Consider the following 20,826-nt stretch of genomic DNA (forward strand, 5'->3'; position numbering starts at 1 on the left):
GAGCATAATTTCTTTCAATATGGAATAGTTAAATTCAACCAAATATGGTTCAGAGTTGTCTTCCTCTTTGGTGAAAATGAGAAACAGGGAGACAGTTTGCTTCTCTAATTGTAGACAATATGATTATGAATTCCTTTATCATTATAAATCCATGGAATTCATCAATTTAGTTCAGGAGCTCATTAGGTATGACGTTTGAGTCGGCCTCTCCATGAGGGCAGTTCACCATGCCGAATGAAAGGATTTATGCTAAAATGAAAGCAAAATTCTGCAGATGCTGGAAATCTGAAATAAAAACAGAAAATGGGAGCTCTGAAGAAGGGGCATACAGACTCAAAATATTAACTCTGTTTCTCTCTCCACTGATGCTGTCAGACCTGCTGAGTTTTCCAGCATTTTCTGTTTTTATTGTGGAAGGATTTACAATTTGTTTGCGATAGGACCTTCAATAATCAAATCAGTGAAGTGAAAGACATTGATAATCCAGATGCTCCAGAGTTGAGTATGTTTTTACATTGGGTTGCAACATGAAAACAGACCATTTAATCCAACAAGTCTTTGCTGGTGTTTAACTTCCACACAAACAATAATCTTAATCCCTCATTCTCACCGTATTTGTCAACCACTTCATTAATCTCTAAATCCAAAGTGAAACTAAGATTTCGTAATTGGATTCCTGGTTGTGAGGTTACTAGGTTCAGAGAAGTTAAACTTTGACTGAGTTTGCTGTGGAGCTGAAAACTAACTGGGGTGGTGTCAGGTTCCAGTCTAAGCAGGCACAATTCAGAACACAGAAGTCATGTAAAGGGAAGCAAGCAAAGCTCTGTATGAATAGATCAGTTTTCTGTTTAGCAGTAAAAAGAAAATGCAACTCCAGACGTTCACGGTGAAGCAACATTCCAGCAAGCTGAAAGGGACTGAATCCTAAAAGTGGGTGTGAATAGCTCAGTCATGTAAAAGAAGACCAGACCATGAACTGGGTGTATTGGTTGCCTGGTTGTAAAGGAACTCTGAAAGACTATGCCATCAGGACTATCATGACCTGAGTGTGACAGGGTATGTAGATGCACACCTGGTCAGTGTTAACCATACCCAGGGACTCCAGACAGAACACAGCAGCTGATGAAAGTGACTCAGGAGCCAAATCTAATGAGTACGAAAAGCGAGAGATCCTACATACAGGAGGCTGAGTTAGAGAACTTGGGAACTGTGCGTATTGTCAAATGTATACAAGGAGTGCTTGGAGTCCTGTAAGATGTATCTGTGTTGTATCTACTATGTAAAGTGAAATTTACCTTTGGATTTGAATTATAATTTGGCTGTTAACTGATGCTTGAGTTATATTGATTTTGGTTTGATTGGTACAGTAGAAGTTTTAAAAAGTGATATCCTGTCCTATGGTTATTTCCATTGATATCGTGGAGATTCCTTTCTTTTAGAAAGTTATCATCTCTATGAGGATTGTAACATTCTTCCAAATTGTGCCAGCTAACTTATTTAAGTTCATTTGTAAGCCTTTCAATTATTGGAAACAGTCTGTTTCTGCATATTCTGGCCCATATCTTCAAATCTGTACATGGATTAGTGTCTCTCATCACTCTCCACAGGGGAGTTATCTATATATTGATTGGTGTCTCTCAGTCTCTCTCTCTCAGGGAGTTATCTATACACTGATTGGTGTCTCTCAGTCCCTCTCTCAGGGAGTTACCTGTACACTGATTGGTGTGTCTCAGTCCCTCTCTCAGGGAGTTACCTGTACACTGACTTGTTTCTTTCCGTTCTCCTCCTTTATGGAGCTATCCATATATTTATTTGTTTCTTTCAGTCCCCCTCCTTCATTGGACTATCCATACACTAACTGGTTTCTCTCAACCCCTCTCCTCTATGGAACTATCCGTATGCTGACAGGTTCTCCCAGTTCTTCTCCTCTATGGAACTATCCGCACACTGACAGGTTCTCCCAGTCCCTCCCCTCTATGAAGTTATCTGTACACTGACTGGTTTCTCTCAGTCCCTCTCCTCTATGGAACTATCCGTAAGCTGACAGATTCTCCCAGTCCCTCTCCTCTATGGAACTATCCGTAAGCTGACAGGTTCTCCCAGTCCCTCTCCTCTATGGAACTATCCGCACACTGACTGGTTTCTCTCAGTCCATCTCCTCTATTAAGTTATCCGCACACTGACAGGTCTCCCAGTCCCTCCCCTCTATGAAGTTATCTGTACACTGACTGGTTTCTCTCCAGCTCTCAGCTCAGAGTTATCTATACTCTGACGGAGGCCTCAATCCCTCTCCCTCAGGAAGATTTCTGTAGATTGAATTGCCTCAAACCCTTTGTTACTGGGCCCTTCGGAAGAGGCAGTGAGAGTGTGTCTGTTGCCGTGAATTCTTTTATTAACATGGTCTTAAGACTTTACATGCATAGTCACCTACCCCCGCTACTTGTGCAGTACTCCTGTGACAACCTTGTGTCTTCTGCATCTTTTTTCTCCCATGGTGCTGCAGTGTCTTTCTCTGGATTCTTCCCTGCAACAAGTGTGAATAAAAATAATTTCATTACGTAAATAAACTCAGAGTAGAAAAATGTTATGAACTCCTTTTCCACACATTGATTCTCTATTTCAGGGACACTAATTTCCTATCTCTCCCATGAAAACAACCAAGCAGTACCATTAACCTCTTTTTAGCCTTCAAACCTCTTGATATACTCTTCTCAAGCATAAGCAGCATAGAATGCTATAGTCAGAAGGAGGTCAATCCACATTGCCCATGTTGGCTCTTTGAAAGATTCTATCCGATTAGTCCCATTCCCCTGTTCTTTCCCCATAGTCCTGCAAATGTTTCCCCTTCAAGTGTTTATTCAATCCCTTTTGAAAGTTACCATTATACTGGTTCCACCACTTGTTCAAACAGTGCATTCCATATCATAATGACTCACCATGTAAACTATTTTTCCTCATGCCATCTCTGGTTCCTTTGCAATTACCTTAAACAAGTGTCCTTTTGTTACGTACCCTTCTGCCATTGGAAACAGTTTGTCTTAATTTAATCTATCAAAACCCTTCACGGTTTGAACACTACTAGGAATTTTGCCCTTAAATGTTTTAGAAATATAGAACCTTACAGCAGAGAAAGAGGATGTTCAACTCATGCCAGTTAAAAGAGTTGTCAATATAGTCCCACATCCTAGTTTTTTTCCCATAACACTGAAAATTAGTTATCTTCAAATATATGTCATTCTCTGCCCTAAGAAGAATCCAAAGTTTTCTAGTCTCTCCACATAACTAAAGTGCTATTATAACAAATCCCCTCTGCAACTTCTCCCAAAGTCTTGAAATCCTTCCTGAAGTATGATGCCCAGAATTGCCACAATACTTCAGTTGAGGCCTAAGCAGTGTTTTATAACATTCTTGTTTGTTGCACCTTAGTCTCTACCTATAAAGCTAAGGATCTCTTCTGGTTTTAAACAGCCTTCTCAACTTATAACCCACTCTTAACAGTAACATTTTCCATGATGTCAGAAGTGTTGTATTACACCAAAACTCTCCTGATATAGCCCATATCACTCAAAAACAATTCCTCCAATAAAACTAATACGCCTCACAGTAACTGTTTAATAGACTCACACCCCTTACAGGAACAATCCCCTGGGATACTCCACATTTCTCACAGTAATAGCATTTGAGATTACAAAGCCCTTACAGTACAGTTCTCTGAATATGTAACAGATCCGCAATAGTACCATTTTGATATAAACCATGCCTCTTATACTCCAAGATAACATTTTTGTTACCTTTCATCCAGCTAGGAGTCATTAATCAACTGTCTGAGCCCCAGTTTTAATCAACTTCTTCAAATTGAGCAATAAATGCTGGCCTAGCCACACATCCCCTGACAGAATAAAAAACAGTTGAGAAAATTGGGATGATACAACTATAAAAGAAGTTAAAAACAAAAAAACTGCGGATGCTGGAAATCCAAAACAAAAACAGAATTACCTGGAAAAACTCAGCAGGTATGTGGAACATTCCTTGTTGCAGTCCTACTCCGGCCCCCTTCCACAACTCTTTCTCCGGTACATCGATGATTATTTCGGTGCTGCTTCATGCTCTCGTCAGGACTTGGAAAAATTTATTAATTTTGCTTCCAATCTCCACCCCTCCATCATTTTCACGTGGTCCATCTCTGACACTTCCCTTCCCTTCCTTGACCTCTCTGTCTCAATCTCTGGTGATAGACTGTCCACCAATATCCATTACAAACCCACCGACACCCACAGCTATCTCGACTACAGCTCCTCACACCCACTTCCTGTAAGGACTCCATCCCATTCTCTCAGTTCCTTCGCCTCCGTCGCATCTGTTCCGATGATGCTACATTCAAAAACAGTTCCTCTGACATGTCCTCCTTCTTCCTTAACCGAGGTTTTCCACCCACGGTCGTTGACAGGGCCCTCAACCGTGTCCGGCCCATCTCCCGCGCATCCGCCCTCACTCCTTCTCTCCCTCCCAGAAACATGATAGGGTCCCCCTTGTCCTCACTTATCACCCCACCAGCCTCCGCATTCAAAGGATCATCCTCCGCCATTTCCGCCAACTCCAGCATGATGCCACTACCAAACACATCTTCCCTTCACCCCCCTTATCGGCATTCCGTAGGGATCGCTCCCTCCGGGACACCCTGGTCCACTCCTCCATCACCCCCTACTCCTCAACCCCCTCCTATGGCACAACCCCTTGCCCACGCAAAAGATGCAACACCTGCCCCTTCACTTCCTCTCTCTCACCGTCCAAGGACCCAAACACTCCTTTCAAGTGAAGCAGCATTTCACTTGCATTTCCCCCAACTTAGTCTACTGCATTCGTTGCTCCCAATGTGGTCTCCTCTACATTGGAGAGACCAAACGTAAACTGGGCGACCGCTTTGCAGAACACCTGCGGTCTGTCCGCAAGAATGACCCAAACCTCCCTGTCGCTTGCCATTTTAACACTCCACCCTGCTCTCTTGCCCACATGTCTGTCCTTGGCTTGCTGCATTGTTCCAGTGAAGCCCAACGCAAACTGGAGGAACAACACCTCATCTTCCGACTAGGGACTTTACAGCCTTCCGGACTGAATATTGAATTCAACAACTTTAGGTCGTGAGTCCCCTCCCCCATCCCCACCCCCTTTCTGTTTCCCCCTTCTCTTTTTTTTTTCCCAATAAATTATAAAGATTTTCCTTTTCCCACCTATTTCCATTATATAAAAAAAAAACCCACTAGAGCTATACCTTGAGTGCCCTACCATCCATTCTTAATTAGCACATTCGTTTAGATAATATCACCAACTTTATCTTTAACACCTATGTGTTCTATTGTACTATTGTTGTTGACATCTTTTGATGATCTGCTTCTATCACTGCTTGTTTGTCGCTACAACCACACCAACCCCCTCCACCTCTCTGTCTCTCTATCTCTCCGCCCCCCACACACACACCTTAAACCAGCTTATATTTCAGCTCTTTCCTGGACTCGAACTCAAGTTCTGTCGAAGGGTCATGAGGACTCGAAACGTCAACTCTTTTCTTCTCCGCCGATGCTGCCAGACCTGCTGAGTTTTTCCAGGTAATTCTGTTTTTGTTTTATAAAAGAAGTTCATAGTTTTTGAAGGGTCTGGCTTTAAAATTAACAACAAGTCACACTTCCGAGAGTAAACAATTTAGTTTCTGCGAATAGAAAGTGCAGGAAACAGTATTGGAAGTTTCAACATAACTTAACCAGAACTAACCTTTTGGCTCCATTGTTAAAGTGCTGCTTTAGTGTCTTCAATGGGATGGAATAGGAGCATGCAAGAGACTGATCGGGAGAAAAGCCTGGTTTCCTGATTATTCTGTTGATTATGACTGTGGATCCTGATGTTGTCTACATTTTTTCCTTTTGTCACCACTTACAGCTACAAAATAAAAAAAGATACAATTTTATAGCACAGAGCTTATTGAAACTGTGTTTGTAAAGAAGCTCCAGCTGTTAACCCCATAGGTTTAGGTTCAGCACACAATACCATGCTTTTCTGTGAATATGTTTTTTTTTACATGCAAAATCATAACAAACACAACCACACTGTGGCTAAAATGGCAAGTTTTTGCAAGAAATATCTTAGCTAGGATACAATCTACTATTTGGAAAACTGTACAATCTTCAATATGTTGTACAGGAAGCTGGGGTGGGGAAGTGGAAGCAGCAGGTATCACATGTGGTTTGTGCAGAGGTATATGAAAAAGTTCACAGTGCAATGGTAATACTACCTGCATCTCTAGAGAAACATTAGATGTTGCAAAGAAATGATACTCGTGTAGACACCCTTGTCATTCTGGACCAACTCGTTTTGTTTCTTTACATCCACTAACAGATTGAAATCAGCATGGATTTGACAATAATTAAACAATTGTGATCAGGAATAGCTATTTTTGCACTCAAATTTATAAATTAAACAATAATTTTACATAAACTCAAATATTTTACCTGCAATTTGCAATTTTCCTCCCTCAATCTCAATATTTATTTTAGTTTTAATGTTGCTGCCTGTTCTGGGTCTTTTATGCTTAGACACACGTTTCCCTTTCTAAGTTTTTTCTGCAAAGATAAAATAGGCAAGATTCTTTTCTTTGACGCCAGCAAAAATTAGCCAAAATAATGGACAATGATGGAAAATTTAGGTTGTGAGTCACTGTACAGCTTGCATTTCCCTCCCCCATCTCCACTGGTACTTCCGCTGGACTGTCACTTTTTAAAAGTGGTGGAGCTTTGTTTTCTGCTGAATCATCCACCCTATCTGCCGGTGTTCCCACAATTTCCCAGGGATGGCATGTGGAAACTGGCAAGGATTTTAATCTTACTGCCCAGAGAGCCAACCCCATGAAGGGGCATAGCCTTGCAGTGGCCTCCATTTTGATCCACATTTAGCTAACAGTATCGACCTTGGCCTTAGTCATAGGGCAAGCCACTGGGTGGATCTTATGTGCTGCTTCTGTGTCTTCAGCTACCTCCCCTGGTCCTGCAGCAGCAGCTTCACTTTAGCCAGATTATCTAGCCAGACACTACGTTAGCAGTTAGAATCCTGCTAATGCACATGAGTCCCTATCAGGAGCTAGGTTGGATTGTGGTGCTATCAAAGAGGCCAGTGTTATCCTTGTAGCAATGGAGAATTCTGGTCAATGCTTTTATCTAGTTGAATATTGGCTTTAAAGGCAATTCCAGTCAATGATAAGCAAGATTTGAAAACTGACTTAATCAACTCTACATCAAAGCTGATGATGTGGCAATCACCTGTAGATCCCTGGAACAATAAACAATAAACATTAGAAATTCAATTTTGAAAGTATATTTCAAAACCACCATAATAAAAGATCCCACACTATGGATGAAGGATATTGGCATACAATTGAGAGTCCCCAAAAAGTGCTTTTACACCATTATGCCTTTCCTGATTGGAAGATAAAAGCAGTGATACATTCTGGACCAGTGAACTAAGAAGAGGAAGACTGAACTCTGTTCACCACAAATTTGTAAATGGACCATGAACTGTTAATCAATAATCTTCAAAAACTCGACTTAAGTTTTGATTTAAATATGAGTAACATTCACAGCTTTGAAAACAAATGAAATATGTAGGTAAATATGGTCAATTTATATCATATTAATAGTCATATAAATGCTAAACACCTTAAAAAAATCAAGAACAAGAGATGGCCATTTGAACCAATTCCTCTATTCACCAGTCTAGATACAGAGTTAGAAAGAAGTCAAAAAAGAAAGTGAGCATTAACTGTTTATGCACCGTGATAATAAATGACCAATAGTACATATTTTCTCGAGATTAACAAAGGAAGAGGTTAGCTTTATTATTCTTAATCTGATCTAAATAAAATAATAAAATATGCATGCATGTGCACGCACACACACACGCACATATTACAAAGTGGGGAAGGATAGGTTCGGTAAAAAGAATAGGATAGGTTTAAAAAAGTAAAAGCGTTTACAGTCTGTGGTTTGGTGACTCGGCTGGCTTCAGGCTGAAATCGATGGTCTCAATGTTTCCGATTTAAAGGTGTAGATGACCAAGTTGATTGCTCTTCGGGAGATGGTAGCGCTGGGTTGGATTCTTTTCAGAAATCTCTGTCTGTAGCAGGACATCCCTGGATGATCACAGTCAGCAAGCAGGCCTCAAAGTTACCAGGTGAGTTGGAGAAAAAAGAAGGCAGGAGGGACCCCATTTAGGTCTTTTCCCTAAGCTGTTTGTTTTCATTCATGCTGAGGAAGACATGTGCTTTAAACATACAGATGGTTGGCTTGTCATGCGACCTTTCTTTTCCAATTGCCAGGGGAATTAAAACAAGACATATTCCAAAGGTGACTTGATGAGCTTGTGTCTGGAAGATAACTTAGCCAGGGTCCCATTCTCCAAGCAATTAATCTTAATGGCACATCTCCAGCAGTTGAAGACCTCATTGATTGCCATAAATGCCTTGCTAATGAAACAGGAGATGTAAGCCGTTCACACTCTCCTGAAGTCATTGCCTTTGATGGGTTTTGCAAACAGACTGACTCCACTTATTTGGAATGTGGAACATATAGTCATGCAAATTGGAGTTAGCCATCTTGTGCTGTGGGTTCAAGCCAATTTACTCTCTGTGTTTAAGGCTGTTTTTAAAAGTTCAATTCAGGTTTCCAGCTAGTGATTAAAAATTATTGATGTAAAGCACATCTTCGTGACAACATGAAATCTCCAATGTGATGTAGCTCCCTGCTGTATGCACCTGTCATCACACCTATAAAAACTACAAGCTGGCAGTTATGTATTAATGCATATCATGGTAATATTAACTCTGCCTTACTTCTTATACTGCTTTTGAAGGAGAGGGCAATGTGTACCAATAGGAAAAGAACAGGTAACAACAACAACAACAACAATAATTTGAATTTATATATGAACATAGGTGCAGGGGTAGGTTATTCCGCACCTTGAGCCTGCCCCACCATTCAACTAGATCATGGCTGATTTTCTACCTCAATGCCATTTTTCCCACATTATCCCCATATCTTTTGATATCTTTAATATCTAGAAATCTCTTTCTTGAATGTACTCAATGATTGAGCCTCTACAGCCCTCTGAGTTTGAGAATTCCAAAGATTCATTACCCAGTGAGTGAAGTAATTCCCCTTTATCTCAGTCCTAAACTTTTATTCTGAGACTGTGTCCCCTGGTTCTAGACTCCATCCCCAGCCAGGCGAAACATTCTTCCTGCATGCAACCTGTCAAGCCCTATAAGAATTTTATAAGTTCCAATGAAATCACCTCTCATTCTTCCAAACTCTAGAGAATATAGACCCCGTCTCCTCAATCTCCCCTCATGGGACAATCCTGTCATCCCAGAGATTAGTCTGGTGAACCTTCGTTAGACTTCCTTTATGGCAGGTATGCGGTTCAATTAAACAGTAGCACATCCCGAGGTGTTTCACACAAATGGCTATTGATCAAAATTTGACAGGTCTGCATTCTGGCAATAGCTGAGCCCATTCATGAAAAGGCTCTGGAAACTGTGGGAAGCAGGTCCACTGAGGATCAGAGTATCATGGAACTTTCAACACAGGAAGCCATTCAGCCTGCTGTGCCTGGGCTGACTCTTTAAAGAGCAGCTATGCTTAGACCCAGATGCCCGCTTTTTGTCTGTATCCCTTCAAGTTCCTCGTCCTCAAGTACCTGTCCAATTCCATTTTAAATTTATTTATGGAAACAGCTTCCACCGTCTTTTCAGGTTCAAGATCCCAGAGTTCAAGATCCCAGCAACTTCCTGAGTGAAAAAAAATTTTCCTCTTCTCCCCTGGGTCTTTTACATTATTTTAAATCGATGACCTTTGGTTACTGACCCACTCACCCAAGGGAATAGCTTTTCTCAATCTGCTTGATTAAAATCTCTCATCCTCTTGAAAACCTCTGTAACCTTTTCTGTTCCAAGGAGAACAGCCCTAACGTTTCCAAACTCTCGTCTACACTGAGGACCCTCAACCTTCATGACATCCTGGTAAGCCTCTTCTGTACCCTTGTTAAGGACTTCAAATCTTTCCTGAGGTGTGATGCTTACTCCAGCTGAGGCCTAAACAGTGAATTATAAAGTTTTAGCATGATCCCTTTACTTTGATATGTTTTGTCTCTATTTATAAACCCAAGTAGCCCATTTGCTTTTTTTAACCACTTTGTCAACTTGCCTGCCACTTTTAAGGATTTGTATATATGGCCAGCAAGTTCTCTTTGCTCATGTACACTTTTCAAAACTCTGCCATTTATAGTGTTCTGACTTTCCAAAGTGCATTACTTCACACTTGTCTGCCTTGATTTCTATCTACCGTACTTCTTCCCATGTCATCCTGAAGTCTACAATTATCATTATCACTATCTGCTAGATTGTCAAGTTTTGTAGCTTCGAGAATGTCAGAGATAAGGATGTAGAAGTATGGGTGCCAACTCAGTGCCTGTGTGACACAATTCTTGCCTTCCTTTTTATCCAACTGTTTCCTTCTGCTTTTAAAAGGATAAAAACATATGATACCATTTTGGCTTTGTTCCCTCCTATTCATTAAGGTGTACCTGGATTCCCTTTGTTGTATCAAGTTCAGGATTGAATGAGGACTAGTACTCTTTCATGAGTGCATCCTTATATCTTTGAGCAGCATTCTTAACACTGGTCCAAGCTCCAAAACCAATTTCAACCTATCAATGAGGACCTCCATGTAATTACAATTACAGGCAATTGTTTTGTCTGATTTCCATAATTTGGATGTTGATTTTTCCAAGGATTGGCAATGGGTTTCCAGATTAACATTTCAGGAAAATATTGTTTTCTTATTGGACAATTTTCCCAAATGTTTTCTTCTATACTTTTGATGATATAATGGATTCCGAAATGTGAGTATCTGATTCAATTATGCTTTTAATACTTCAGTGCATACAAGGATCCCAATTTCTTATTCCCCTTTCCTGTTACGTAATATGTAGGTATGTGAGTCTCTTCTTTATTTGTTTTACCCTGTGATCTGATTTCTTACTCAGGTTCCTTGTTGGACAGACATGGGGCTGGGACTTTACGATTGCAAATGCATTAGCTCTGGCGTGATGACATCAAGTTGTGAACTTAATATCAGCACGCCAGTTTCTTATAAAACAGTAGGTGAACAAACATCAAAACCAGTAGCCTGCCAGCCATTTTAATAAAAAAAAATAGGCAGTTGAGCTTGTTAACAAACCAATTGACCCGAATATTATGCTGCCTACACCATAATGAGGTTGGCGTGGGCAGGCGGGCAAGAGTGGGGAGTCCAATTTTTCACCATGTCTGGAGCTATACTCACACAAACGTAAAATTCACTTCTGGAGTTTTGTCTTTTCTCCTATTGATTCCTCACAGTACTATGATTTAGCTTGGGGCCTTCTTTTCTTCTCCTTGCCTCCAACCTAGCATCAACTGATGGCTTCCAGCAACACTTCGTTAAGTAGCCAGAATTTGTGCAGTTATGACATCTATTCTTCAAACAGAAACATGGATCTAGATGATTATTTTTTTACCACACCTCCAGCATGGCTGGGTAACTAGTGGACCACAGTAGACCCAGTGGCCTGGGTCAGATCTAGCAGCAGTCTCCATCCAATATGTTATTTTGAGAGCTCTAATAGATATGTATTTGTCTTCTAACCAACAGTTTCCTCTGTTTTGACGTTTCCTTCAAACTGTCGACAAAGTGATCGTTTAATGCATTGTTGAGAAAACCACCAGAGCTACATGTTTCATACAGTTTACTCAGTTCTGCTATAAACTGAGACACGCATTTTTATTATCACTTTGTCTCTTCTGCTTGAACTTGAACTGTTTTGTGACAATGAGTGGCTTAAACTAATTCTTCATAGATGAGTCTTTCAGATGGGAAGCTACAACCTGATCCTTCATCAATGTATGTGTTGCAAATGGAACGTTAACTCTGTTTCTCCCTCCACAGATTCCGCCAGGTCTGTTGAGTTTTTCCAGCATTTGCTGTTCTTATCTCAGATTTCCAGCATCCACAGTATTTTGCATTTATCTTAATAAATGAATGAGAAACATCTTTTCAAGTGAGCTATCTTGAGGGGGGGAAGGGAGAAGCACTTTATACTACATACACTTAGAACCATAGAAAAGTTACAGCACAGAGGGAGGCCATTCAGCCCATCTTGTCCATGCCAGCCCGAGGACACCCAGATGCCCTTTCTGATCCCACCTTCATCCACCCGGCCCATAGCCCTGCAGCTTACAGCACTTTAGGTGCAAATCCAGGTACTTTTTAAAAGAGATTAGAGTTTCTGCCTCTACCACCAACTTGGACAGCAAATTCCAGACACCCACTACTCTCTGCATAAAAAAGTTCTTCCTCATGTCCCCCATACACCTTCTGCCACTTATCTTGAATCCATGTCCCTTGGTTCTAGAATTCTCCATCAAGGGAAACAATTTTATCCTGTCCACTCTATCTATTTCCCTCATAATTTTCTTTAGTGAAAACTGAAGAATTACACCATGACCATGTGAAGAGTCAGCTGTAGGCTGTAGTACTCTCACAAGTCAGAATGCTATGGATTCAATCACCACATAATCACTGATATAATCAGGGCTGATACTTCAATGCAGTACTGAGGCAATGGTGTCTTGTCAGAAGCACAATCTTTCAGATGAGGCATTAAGCCAAAGCCCCATCTGTACATTCAGGTGGATAGCAAAGATTCCAATATTCAAGGTAGAACCAGAAGGGTGTTGTGATCAATGTTTATTCCTCAACCAAAACCAAACACCAGTCTGAGAGATTATAGATTATTTGGGGCAAAATGGCTGTTGTGTTCTCCATAACCCTGACCACAGTTCAGATGTATTTTTTTCGGTTGTGCAGTACTTTGCAATGTTCTTAAGGATGTGAAAGGTGCTATATATTATTTATTTTATCATTATTTCATATGCTTCATATATTATCAAAGATCAAAATTGTTTGTGAATATTTGCCTTGAAATATAGGAAGTCCCAGAATAGACCACCGCTTACCCAGATGAGTGCAGCTCTAACACAAGAAGCTCGACACTACCTAGGTGAAAGCAGCCCATTGGCACCCTATCCATCACCCTAAACATTCACTCACTCCACCACTGATGCACACTGGCAGCAGTGTGTACCATCTACAAGATGCAGTGCAGCAACTCACCAAGCCTCCTTCAACAGCATCTTCCAACCCATGACCTGTACCACCAACAAATATGCCATCAGAGCATGAGAACACCACTATATGCATGTTCCCCTCATAACCAGACATCATCCTGACTTGGAACTATATTGCTGTTCCTTCACTGTCACTGGGTCAAACTCCTGGAACTTCATCCTGAACAGCACTGTGAGTGTACATATATCACTGTCACTGGGTCAAACTCCTGGAACTTCATCCTGAACAGCACTGTGAGTGTACATATATCACTTGGACTGCAGCAATTCAAGAATTGCTCACCATCACCGTCCCAAGGGCAACAAGTGAAAGGAGTACATTCAGTAGAGTGCATACCTCTGTCAGGCTGTGTTAATTCAACATTAATACAATTACACAGCTCTTGCTTGAGCTTTTTCCCTGCCTAGTTGATGCTCTGTAACTACAAAGCTGAAACACACATATTTTTATTCAGAGCTTCCATCTCACTGAGGGGCATTGGGCTAATCCACATCCAACAACCTTCACTGAAAACTCTGCTCATATTTTGACAGCTGTGACAAATTCCACCACAGTAACTGAGACAATCCACAACATTCTAAAACATTCTAAATATTCTATATGAAACAACATTCTAAAAGAAAAGTCAATTTGCCCTACCTCCTGATGTTAATGGGTACTTAAAAAAATTCCAGGGTCTGGATCTGCTTCTTTGCCAAAAACTAATCAGCTCTTCCTTGGACCATTCCCAACCTGCATATCATGTTTCACTGAAATTTTTTCGTTAGTTTTTGAGTTATTTATTTACAGACAAACAGACTAACATTAGCTCCGTGTAACTAGGGATGGGCAACAAATGTTGACATTGCCAGTGATTCAAACATCCATGAATGAATAAAATTAATTTCTGGACAGCCTGGGAGATGCATGCTGATGCTATTTTCTATGTTTATCACATTACAATAGCAATTACACTTCAAAAGTACTTCATCAGCTGTAAAGCATTTTCCTGTGGCCATGCAAGGTTTTACATTAAAGTCTTTCTTTCCTTTTCTCGTTCTTCTTTCTCCCTTCCTGTTTCATATGGATGGGGTGGGTGTTGCTGGGTCATTAAAATACTTAGGGAGGATGACCCACACCTATAATGCCATTTTAGACAAACTTACCCTGTTCTTCTGGCACAATGTCACTCTGTGAATAGACCCATGGCACCATACTAAAATCAGCAAAATGTTCGTAACAGAACCAATGGACAGTTTTGCAGAAGTAACCAATCACCACAGAAGGAGATGACTTCTCGCCATTGGGACCTTCACCATTCTTGAAATTCTTTCAGCTGGGCTTTAATACCTATGTGATTGGAGGAATTCAGTAGTTACCTGGTAACTCCTCCAGACCCATAGCTGAGGTGGCAAAGAGCAAGCAGAGACTTGCTGAGTTGCTCCCCGCCCCCATTCATTACCTGCAGAGCATTTCAGACATAATGGAAACCTGGCATATCCAAATCCCACCTCAAATTCCACCCTCTCAGCAGGTGATGTGCTTGCTCTCTGCTCTCCCAGCCCAGTAGAATTTTTTGTCTCATAGCTTTAAAGACCAATCAAAATCCAATGTAAAAACCTTATAAATCTTTAACTCAGGCCCCTCCATGTGGCCCCTGTAACAATTGTTGAAAATGCTAGTAAGATGGCTCAGTAAGTTTGAAGATTTCTTCAGGGGCCTGCTCTTTCAATCACTGCCTATTGTTCTCCCATGTTTGCTGCTGATAGGCTCAGTATTGAACCTATCAGCAGCAAACATGGGAGAGAAACAGGCTGTGATTGGAGGAGTAGTGCACACCAGCAACCACGAGTATTTGAGGATAGAGAGAGAAAGAGAGACACACTCTGGAGTGCACAGTCAGCATGCTTTCCAAAGGCTGCCGTGCTCTGGCTAGGCTGCAGGCACTGCCCACCCCACCCCCTTCAGCTTCAGACGCTTTCCATGCTGTCGGTGCCCTGGCCTGGATGCATTCCCTCGGATCTCCCCTGGTACCCCCAGCTCTTTGCCCTCCCCTCGATGGGCACCCTCTTTCAGGCGCACTTAAACCTCAGGTTTCGCCCAGCTTTCATCACACCCCATCCCCAAGCCAATTTTGTCAGTGATATTGAGTGAGCGCCAGGGCGGGTGACTGAGTGAGCGCCAGGGCGGGTGACTGAGTGAGCGCCAGGGCGGGTGACTGAGTGAGCGCCAGGGCGGGTGACTGAGTGAGCGCCAGGGCGGGTGACTGAGTGAGCACCAGGGCGGGTGACTGAGTGAGCGCCAGGGCGGGTGACTGAGTGAGCACCAGGGCGGGTGACTGAGTGAGCGAGTGAGCATATACACACACGTGTGTGAGAGAGAAGGTGAGCGGCACATGTATGAGAGAGAGGGTGAGAACACACATGTCTGTTAGAGACAGGGTAAGAGCTCATGTGTGAGAGAGAGGCTGAGCGTGTGCATGTGTGAGAGAGAGAGAGGATGAGGACACGTGCCTGTGAGAGAGAGGGTGTGCAGCACATATGTGTGAAATGGGGTGAGCACATGTGTCTGTGTGAAAGAAAGGTTGAGCACATGCGCCTGAGAGAGAAAGTGAGTAGCACATGTGTGTGAGGATGTATGCACATGCATGTGTGTGAGAGGGTGAGCGTACATGTGTGAGAGAGGGGGTGAGAACATGAGTGTGACAGAGAGGGTGGGAGCGCGAGTGTGAGAGAGGGTGAGAGCGTGAGTGTGAGAGAGGGTGAGAGCGCGGATGTGAGAGTGAGGGTGAGCAGCGCGAGTGTGAGAGAGAGTGTGAGCAGCGCGGGTGTGAGAGTGAGGGTGAGCAGCACGGGTGTGAGAGTGAGGGTGAGCAGCATGGGTGTGTGAGAGTGAGGGTGAGAAGTGGGAGTGTGTGAGGGTGAGCAGCGCGAGTATGAGTGTGAGGGTGAGCAGGGCGGGTGTGAGAGTGAGGGTGAGCAGCGCGGGTGTGAGAGTGAGGGTGAGCAGCGCGGGTGTGAGAGAGAGGGTGAGCAGCACGGGTGTGAGAGTGAGGGTGAGCAGCGCGGGTGTGAGTGTGAGGGTGAGCAGGGCGGGTGTGAGAGTGAGGGTGAGCAGCGCGGGTGTGAGAGTGAGGGTGAGCGGCGTGGGTGTGAGAGTGAGGGTGAGCGGCGTGAGTGTGAGAGAGAGGGTGAGCAGCGCGGGTGTGAATGTGAGGGTGAGCGGCGTGGGTGTGAGAGTGAGGGTGAGCAGCGTGAGTGTGAGAGAGAGGGTGAGCAGCGCGGGTGTGAGAGAGAGTGTGAGAAGCGCGAGTGTGAGAGAGAGTGTGAGCAGCGCGGGTGCGAGAGTGAGGGTGAGCGGCGTGGGTGTGAGAGAGAGGGTGAACAGGGCGGGTGTGAGAGAGGGTGAGCAGGGCGGGTGTGAGAGTGAGGGTGAGCGGCGTGGGTGTGAGAGAGAGGGTGAGCAGCGTGGGTGTGAGTGTGAGGGTGAGCGGCGTGGGTGTAAGAGTGAGGGTGAGCGGCCTGGGTGTGAGAGAGAGGGTGAGCAGCGCGGGTGTGAGAGAGAGTGTGAGCAGCGCGAGTGTGAGAGAGGGTGAACAAGGCGGGTGTGAGAGAGAGGGTGAGCAGCGCGGGTGTGTGAAAGAGAGGGTGAGCAGGGCGGGTGTGAGAGTGAGGGTGAGCGGCGCAGGTGTGAGAGTGAGGCTGAGCGGCGCGGGTGTGAGAGTGAGGGTGAGCGGCGTGGGTGTGAGAGTGAGCGGGTGAGCAGCGCAGGTGTGAGAGAGAGTGTGAGCAGCGTGGGTGTGAGAGAGAGTGTGAGCAGTGTGGGTGTGAGAGTGAGTGTGAGCAGCGCGGGTGTGAGAGAGAGGGTGAGCAGCGTGGGTGTGAGAGTGAGTGTGAGCAGCGTGGGTGTGAGAGTGAGTGGGTGAGCAGCGCAGGTGTGAGAGTGAATGTGAGCAGTGCAAGTGTGTGAGAATGAGGGTGAGCAGCGCGAGTATGAGAGAGGGTGAGCAGCGCGGGTGTGAGAGTGAGGGTGAGCAGCATGGGTGTGAGAGTGAGGGTGTGAGAGTGAGGGTGAGCAGCGCAGGTGTGAGAGTGAGGGTGAGCAGCACGGGTGTGTGAGAGTGAGGGTGAGCAGCACGGGTGTGTGAGAGTGAGGGTGAGCAGTACGAGTGTGTGAGAGTGAGGGTGAGCGGCATGGATGTGAGAGTGAGGGTGAGCAGCGCGGGTGTGAGAGTGAGGGTGAGCAGCGTGGGTGTGAGAGTGAGGTTGAGCAGCGCGGGTGTGAGAGTGAGGGTGAGCAGTATGGGTGTGAAAGTGAGGGTGAGCAGCGCGGGTGTGAGAGTGAGTGTGAGCAGCGCGGGTGTGAGAGAGAGGGTGAGCAGGGCGGGTGTGAGAGTGAGGGTGAGCAGCACGGGCGTGAGAGAGAGGGTGAGCAGCGCGGGTGTGAGAGTGAGGGTGAGCAGCGTGGGTGTGAGAGTGAGGGTGAGCAGCGTGGGTGTGAGAGTGTGAGCAGTGCGAGTGTGTGAGAGTGAGGGTGAGCAGCGCGGGTCTGAGAGTGAGGATGAGCAGTGCCGGTGTGAGAGAGAGTGTGAGCAGCGCGGGTGTGAGAGTGAGGGTGAGCAGGGCGGGTGTGAGAGTGAGGGTGAGCAGCGCGGGTCTGGGGGTGAGGATGAGCAGTGCCGGTGTGAGAGAGAGTGTGAGCAGCGAGTCTGTGAGAGAATGTGAGCAGCGCGGGTGTGAGAGAGAGTGTGAGCAGCGCGGGTGTGAGAGTGAGGGTGAGCAGCGCGGGTCTGGGGGTGAGGATGAGCAGTGCCGGTGTGAGAGAGAGTGTGAGCAGCGAGTCTGTGAGAGAGAATGTGAGCAGCGCGGGTGTGAGAGTGAGGGTGAGCAGCATGGGTGTGAGAGAGAGGGTGAGCAGCGCGGGTCTGGGGGTGAGGATGAGCAGTGCCGGTGTGAGAGAGAGTGTGAGCAGCGAGTCTGTGAGAGAGAATGTGAGCAGCGCGGGTGTGAGAGTGAGGGTGAGCAGCATGGGTGTGAGAGAGAATGTGAGCAGCGCGGGTGTGAGAGTGAGGGTGAGCAGCATGGGTGTGAGAGTGAGGGTGAGCAGCACGGGCGTGAGTGTGAGGGTGAGCAGCACGGGCGTGAGTGTGAGGGTGAGCAGCACGGGCGTGAGAGAGAGGGTGAGCGGCGTGGGTGTGAGAGTGAGGGTGAGCAGCGCGGGTGTGAGAGAGAGGGTGAGCAGCACGGGTGTGAGAGAGAGGGTGAGCAGCATGGGTGTGAGAGGGTGAGCAGCACGGGTGTGAGAGAGAGGGTGAGCAGCATGGGTGTGAGAGTGAGGGTGAGCAGCACGGGTGTGAGAGAGAGGGTGAGCAGCACGGGCGTGAGAGAGAGGGTGAGCAGCGTGGGTGTGAGAGTGAGGGTGAGCAGCACGGGTGTGAGAGAGAGGGTGAGCAGCACGGGCGTGAGAGAGAGGGTGAGCAGCGTGGGTGTGAGAGTGAGGGTTAGCAGCGCGGTGTGAGAGAGAGGGTGAGCAGCGCGGGTGTGAGAGAGAGGGTGAGCAGCACGGGTGTGAGAGAGAGGGTGAGCAGCGCAGGTGTGAGAGTGAGGGTGAGCAGCGCGGGTGTGAGAGTGAGGGTGAGCAGCACGGTTGTGAGAGTAAGGGTGAGCAAGCGTGAGTGTGAGAGAGAGTGTGAGCAGCGTGGGTGTGAGAGTGAGGGTGTGCGGCATGGGTGTGACAGAGTGAGCAGCGCGTCTGAGAGACTGAGGGTGAGCAGCTCAGGTGTGAGAATGAGGGTGAGCAGCGCGGGTGTGAGAGTGAGGGTGAGCAAGCGTGGGTGTGAGAGAGAGTGAGAGCAGCGTGGGTGTGAGAGTGAGTGTGAGCAGCGCGGGTGTGACAGAGAGAGTGAGTAGTGCAGGCGTGAGTGTGAGGGTGAGCTGCATGGGTGTGAGAGTGAGGGTGAGCACGCGCACCTGTGAGCAATAGTGTGAGCAATACGTGTGTGAGAGACAGTGTGAGCATGCGTGCCTACGAGAGGGTGAGTGGTGCACGTGTGAGAGAGGGTGGGTGACGTGTGTGTGAGAGAGGGTGAGCGGCACGTGTGTGAGAGAGGGTGAGCAGTTCGTGTGTGAGAGAAGGTGAGCACACACGTGTGTGAGAGAGGGTGAGCAACGTGTGTGAGAGAGGGTGTGAGCACGTGTGTGTGAGAGTGGGTGAGCATACGCATGTGTGAGAGAGGGTGAGCACACGTGTGTGTGAGAGAGTGTGAGCAAACATGTGTGAGAGAGAGGATGAGCACACGCATGTGTGAGAGAGGATGAGCACGCATGTGTGAGAGAGGGTGAGCATGCAAATGTGTGAGAGTGTGAGCAGCACGTGTGTGTAAGAGAGAGTGTAAGCACGTGTGCCTGTGCATGCATGTGTGTGAGAGAGGAGGAGAGAGTGTATATCTGGCTTTCTCCTGGTCTCAGGGTTCTCATTCACTCTCATCCCCACATACCAGCAGGCACTCTCAAGGTGGGTGAGTGACTAAACACTCTGAGGCTGGGTGTGAGCTGGACACACACCCTCTCACCCTTTCATACTCAAATGGTCATCTTTATTTATTACTCATTTTTTAATTTTCAATTTACTGTTGTGAGGTTTTTTTACCCAGCAAGTTAATTCGTATCATGCATCAACTTTTTAAAAATAAATTCACGTCTGCACTGGAGTGCTGCTTTGGGCTGCAGTAGAGTGCTAAAGCTGGAGTTTGGTGACTAAGAGAGTTTGGTGAGGAGGGAACGAGGTGATCCTTTGAGCACCGTGAGTATGGTCGGGCAAGTATTTACTACTTTTATCGCTTATAGTTTTTAAGGTCTTATGTTGTGGTTCATCGTTTGTAAGGGCTATATTCTGTAACCACGAGGAGCAGGGAAGAAGGCCCCTAGAGTAATTGATATTATTTGATATTAAGTACCTTCCAAAAGGTTTAATTTAATTTAAAGGGGTAAGTCATGGCAGGAGAGCTCAAGGCCATGGTGTGCTCCTCCTGCTCTATGTGGGAAGCCGGGCACATTGTGCCCAGGGCCAGAAGTGTCTCCAGCTGCACCTCCTGGAAGCCCAGGTTTCGGAGCTGGAGAAGTGGCTGGGGACACTGTGGAGCATCCGCGAGGCAGAGAGTATTGTGGATAGCATGTATAGAGAGGTGGTCACACCGCAGGCTAAGAATCCATAGACAGAAAGGGAATGGGTGACCACCAGGCAGAGCAAGAGTACTAGGCAGACATTGCGGTAATCTCCTGTGGCTATTCCGCTGCAAAACAGATATACCGCTTTGGATACTGTTGAGGGGAATGGCCTCTCAGGAGAAAGCAGCAACAGCCAAATTCGTTGCACCACAGTTGGCTCTGCTGCACAGCGGAGTAAAAAGTGTGGGAATGCACTAGTTATAGGGGATTCAATTGTAAGGGGAAAAATAGGCATTTCTGTGGCTGCAAACGAGACTCCAGGATGGTATGTTACCTCCCTGGTGCTAGGGTCAAGGATGTCTCAGAGTGGCTACAGGACATTTTGAAGGGGGAGGGTGAACAGCCAGTGGTCC

The 20,826-nt window shown here is 45.7% G+C and overlaps 1 protein-coding gene across 5 annotated transcripts in view; it reads right to left on the reverse strand.

Moving 5' to 3' along the window:
- Positions 1–20,826, reverse strand: part of LOC121293974 (phosphoinositide 3-kinase regulatory subunit 6-like) — a 129,639-nt gene that overhangs the window by 83,477 nt on the left and 25,336 nt on the right. For 4 of the 5 annotated variants that reach the window (XR_005946661.1, XM_041217475.1, XM_041217479.1 and 1 more), the window contains exons 2-3: positions 5,767–5,931; positions 2,432–2,524 (exon numbers count right to left, since the gene is read on the reverse strand). Coding sequence is in view for 4 of the 5 variants with exons in the window: in XM_041217475.1 (XP_041073409.1) it covers positions 2,432–2,524; positions 5,767–5,779 (106 nt within the window). In the remaining variant the exon portion in view is untranslated. Of the gene's footprint in view, positions 1–2,431; positions 2,525–5,766; positions 5,932–8,017; positions 8,040–20,826 lie in introns of those variants that run through there. The other variant, XM_041217476.1, reaches the window with a different exon arrangement.

Source organism: Carcharodon carcharias, chromosome 22 (genome assembly GCF_017639515.1).
Source record: "Carcharodon carcharias isolate sCarCar2 chromosome 22, sCarCar2.pri, whole genome shotgun sequence".
NCBI lineage: Eukaryota > Metazoa > Chordata > Chondrichthyes > Lamniformes > Lamnidae > Carcharodon > Carcharodon carcharias.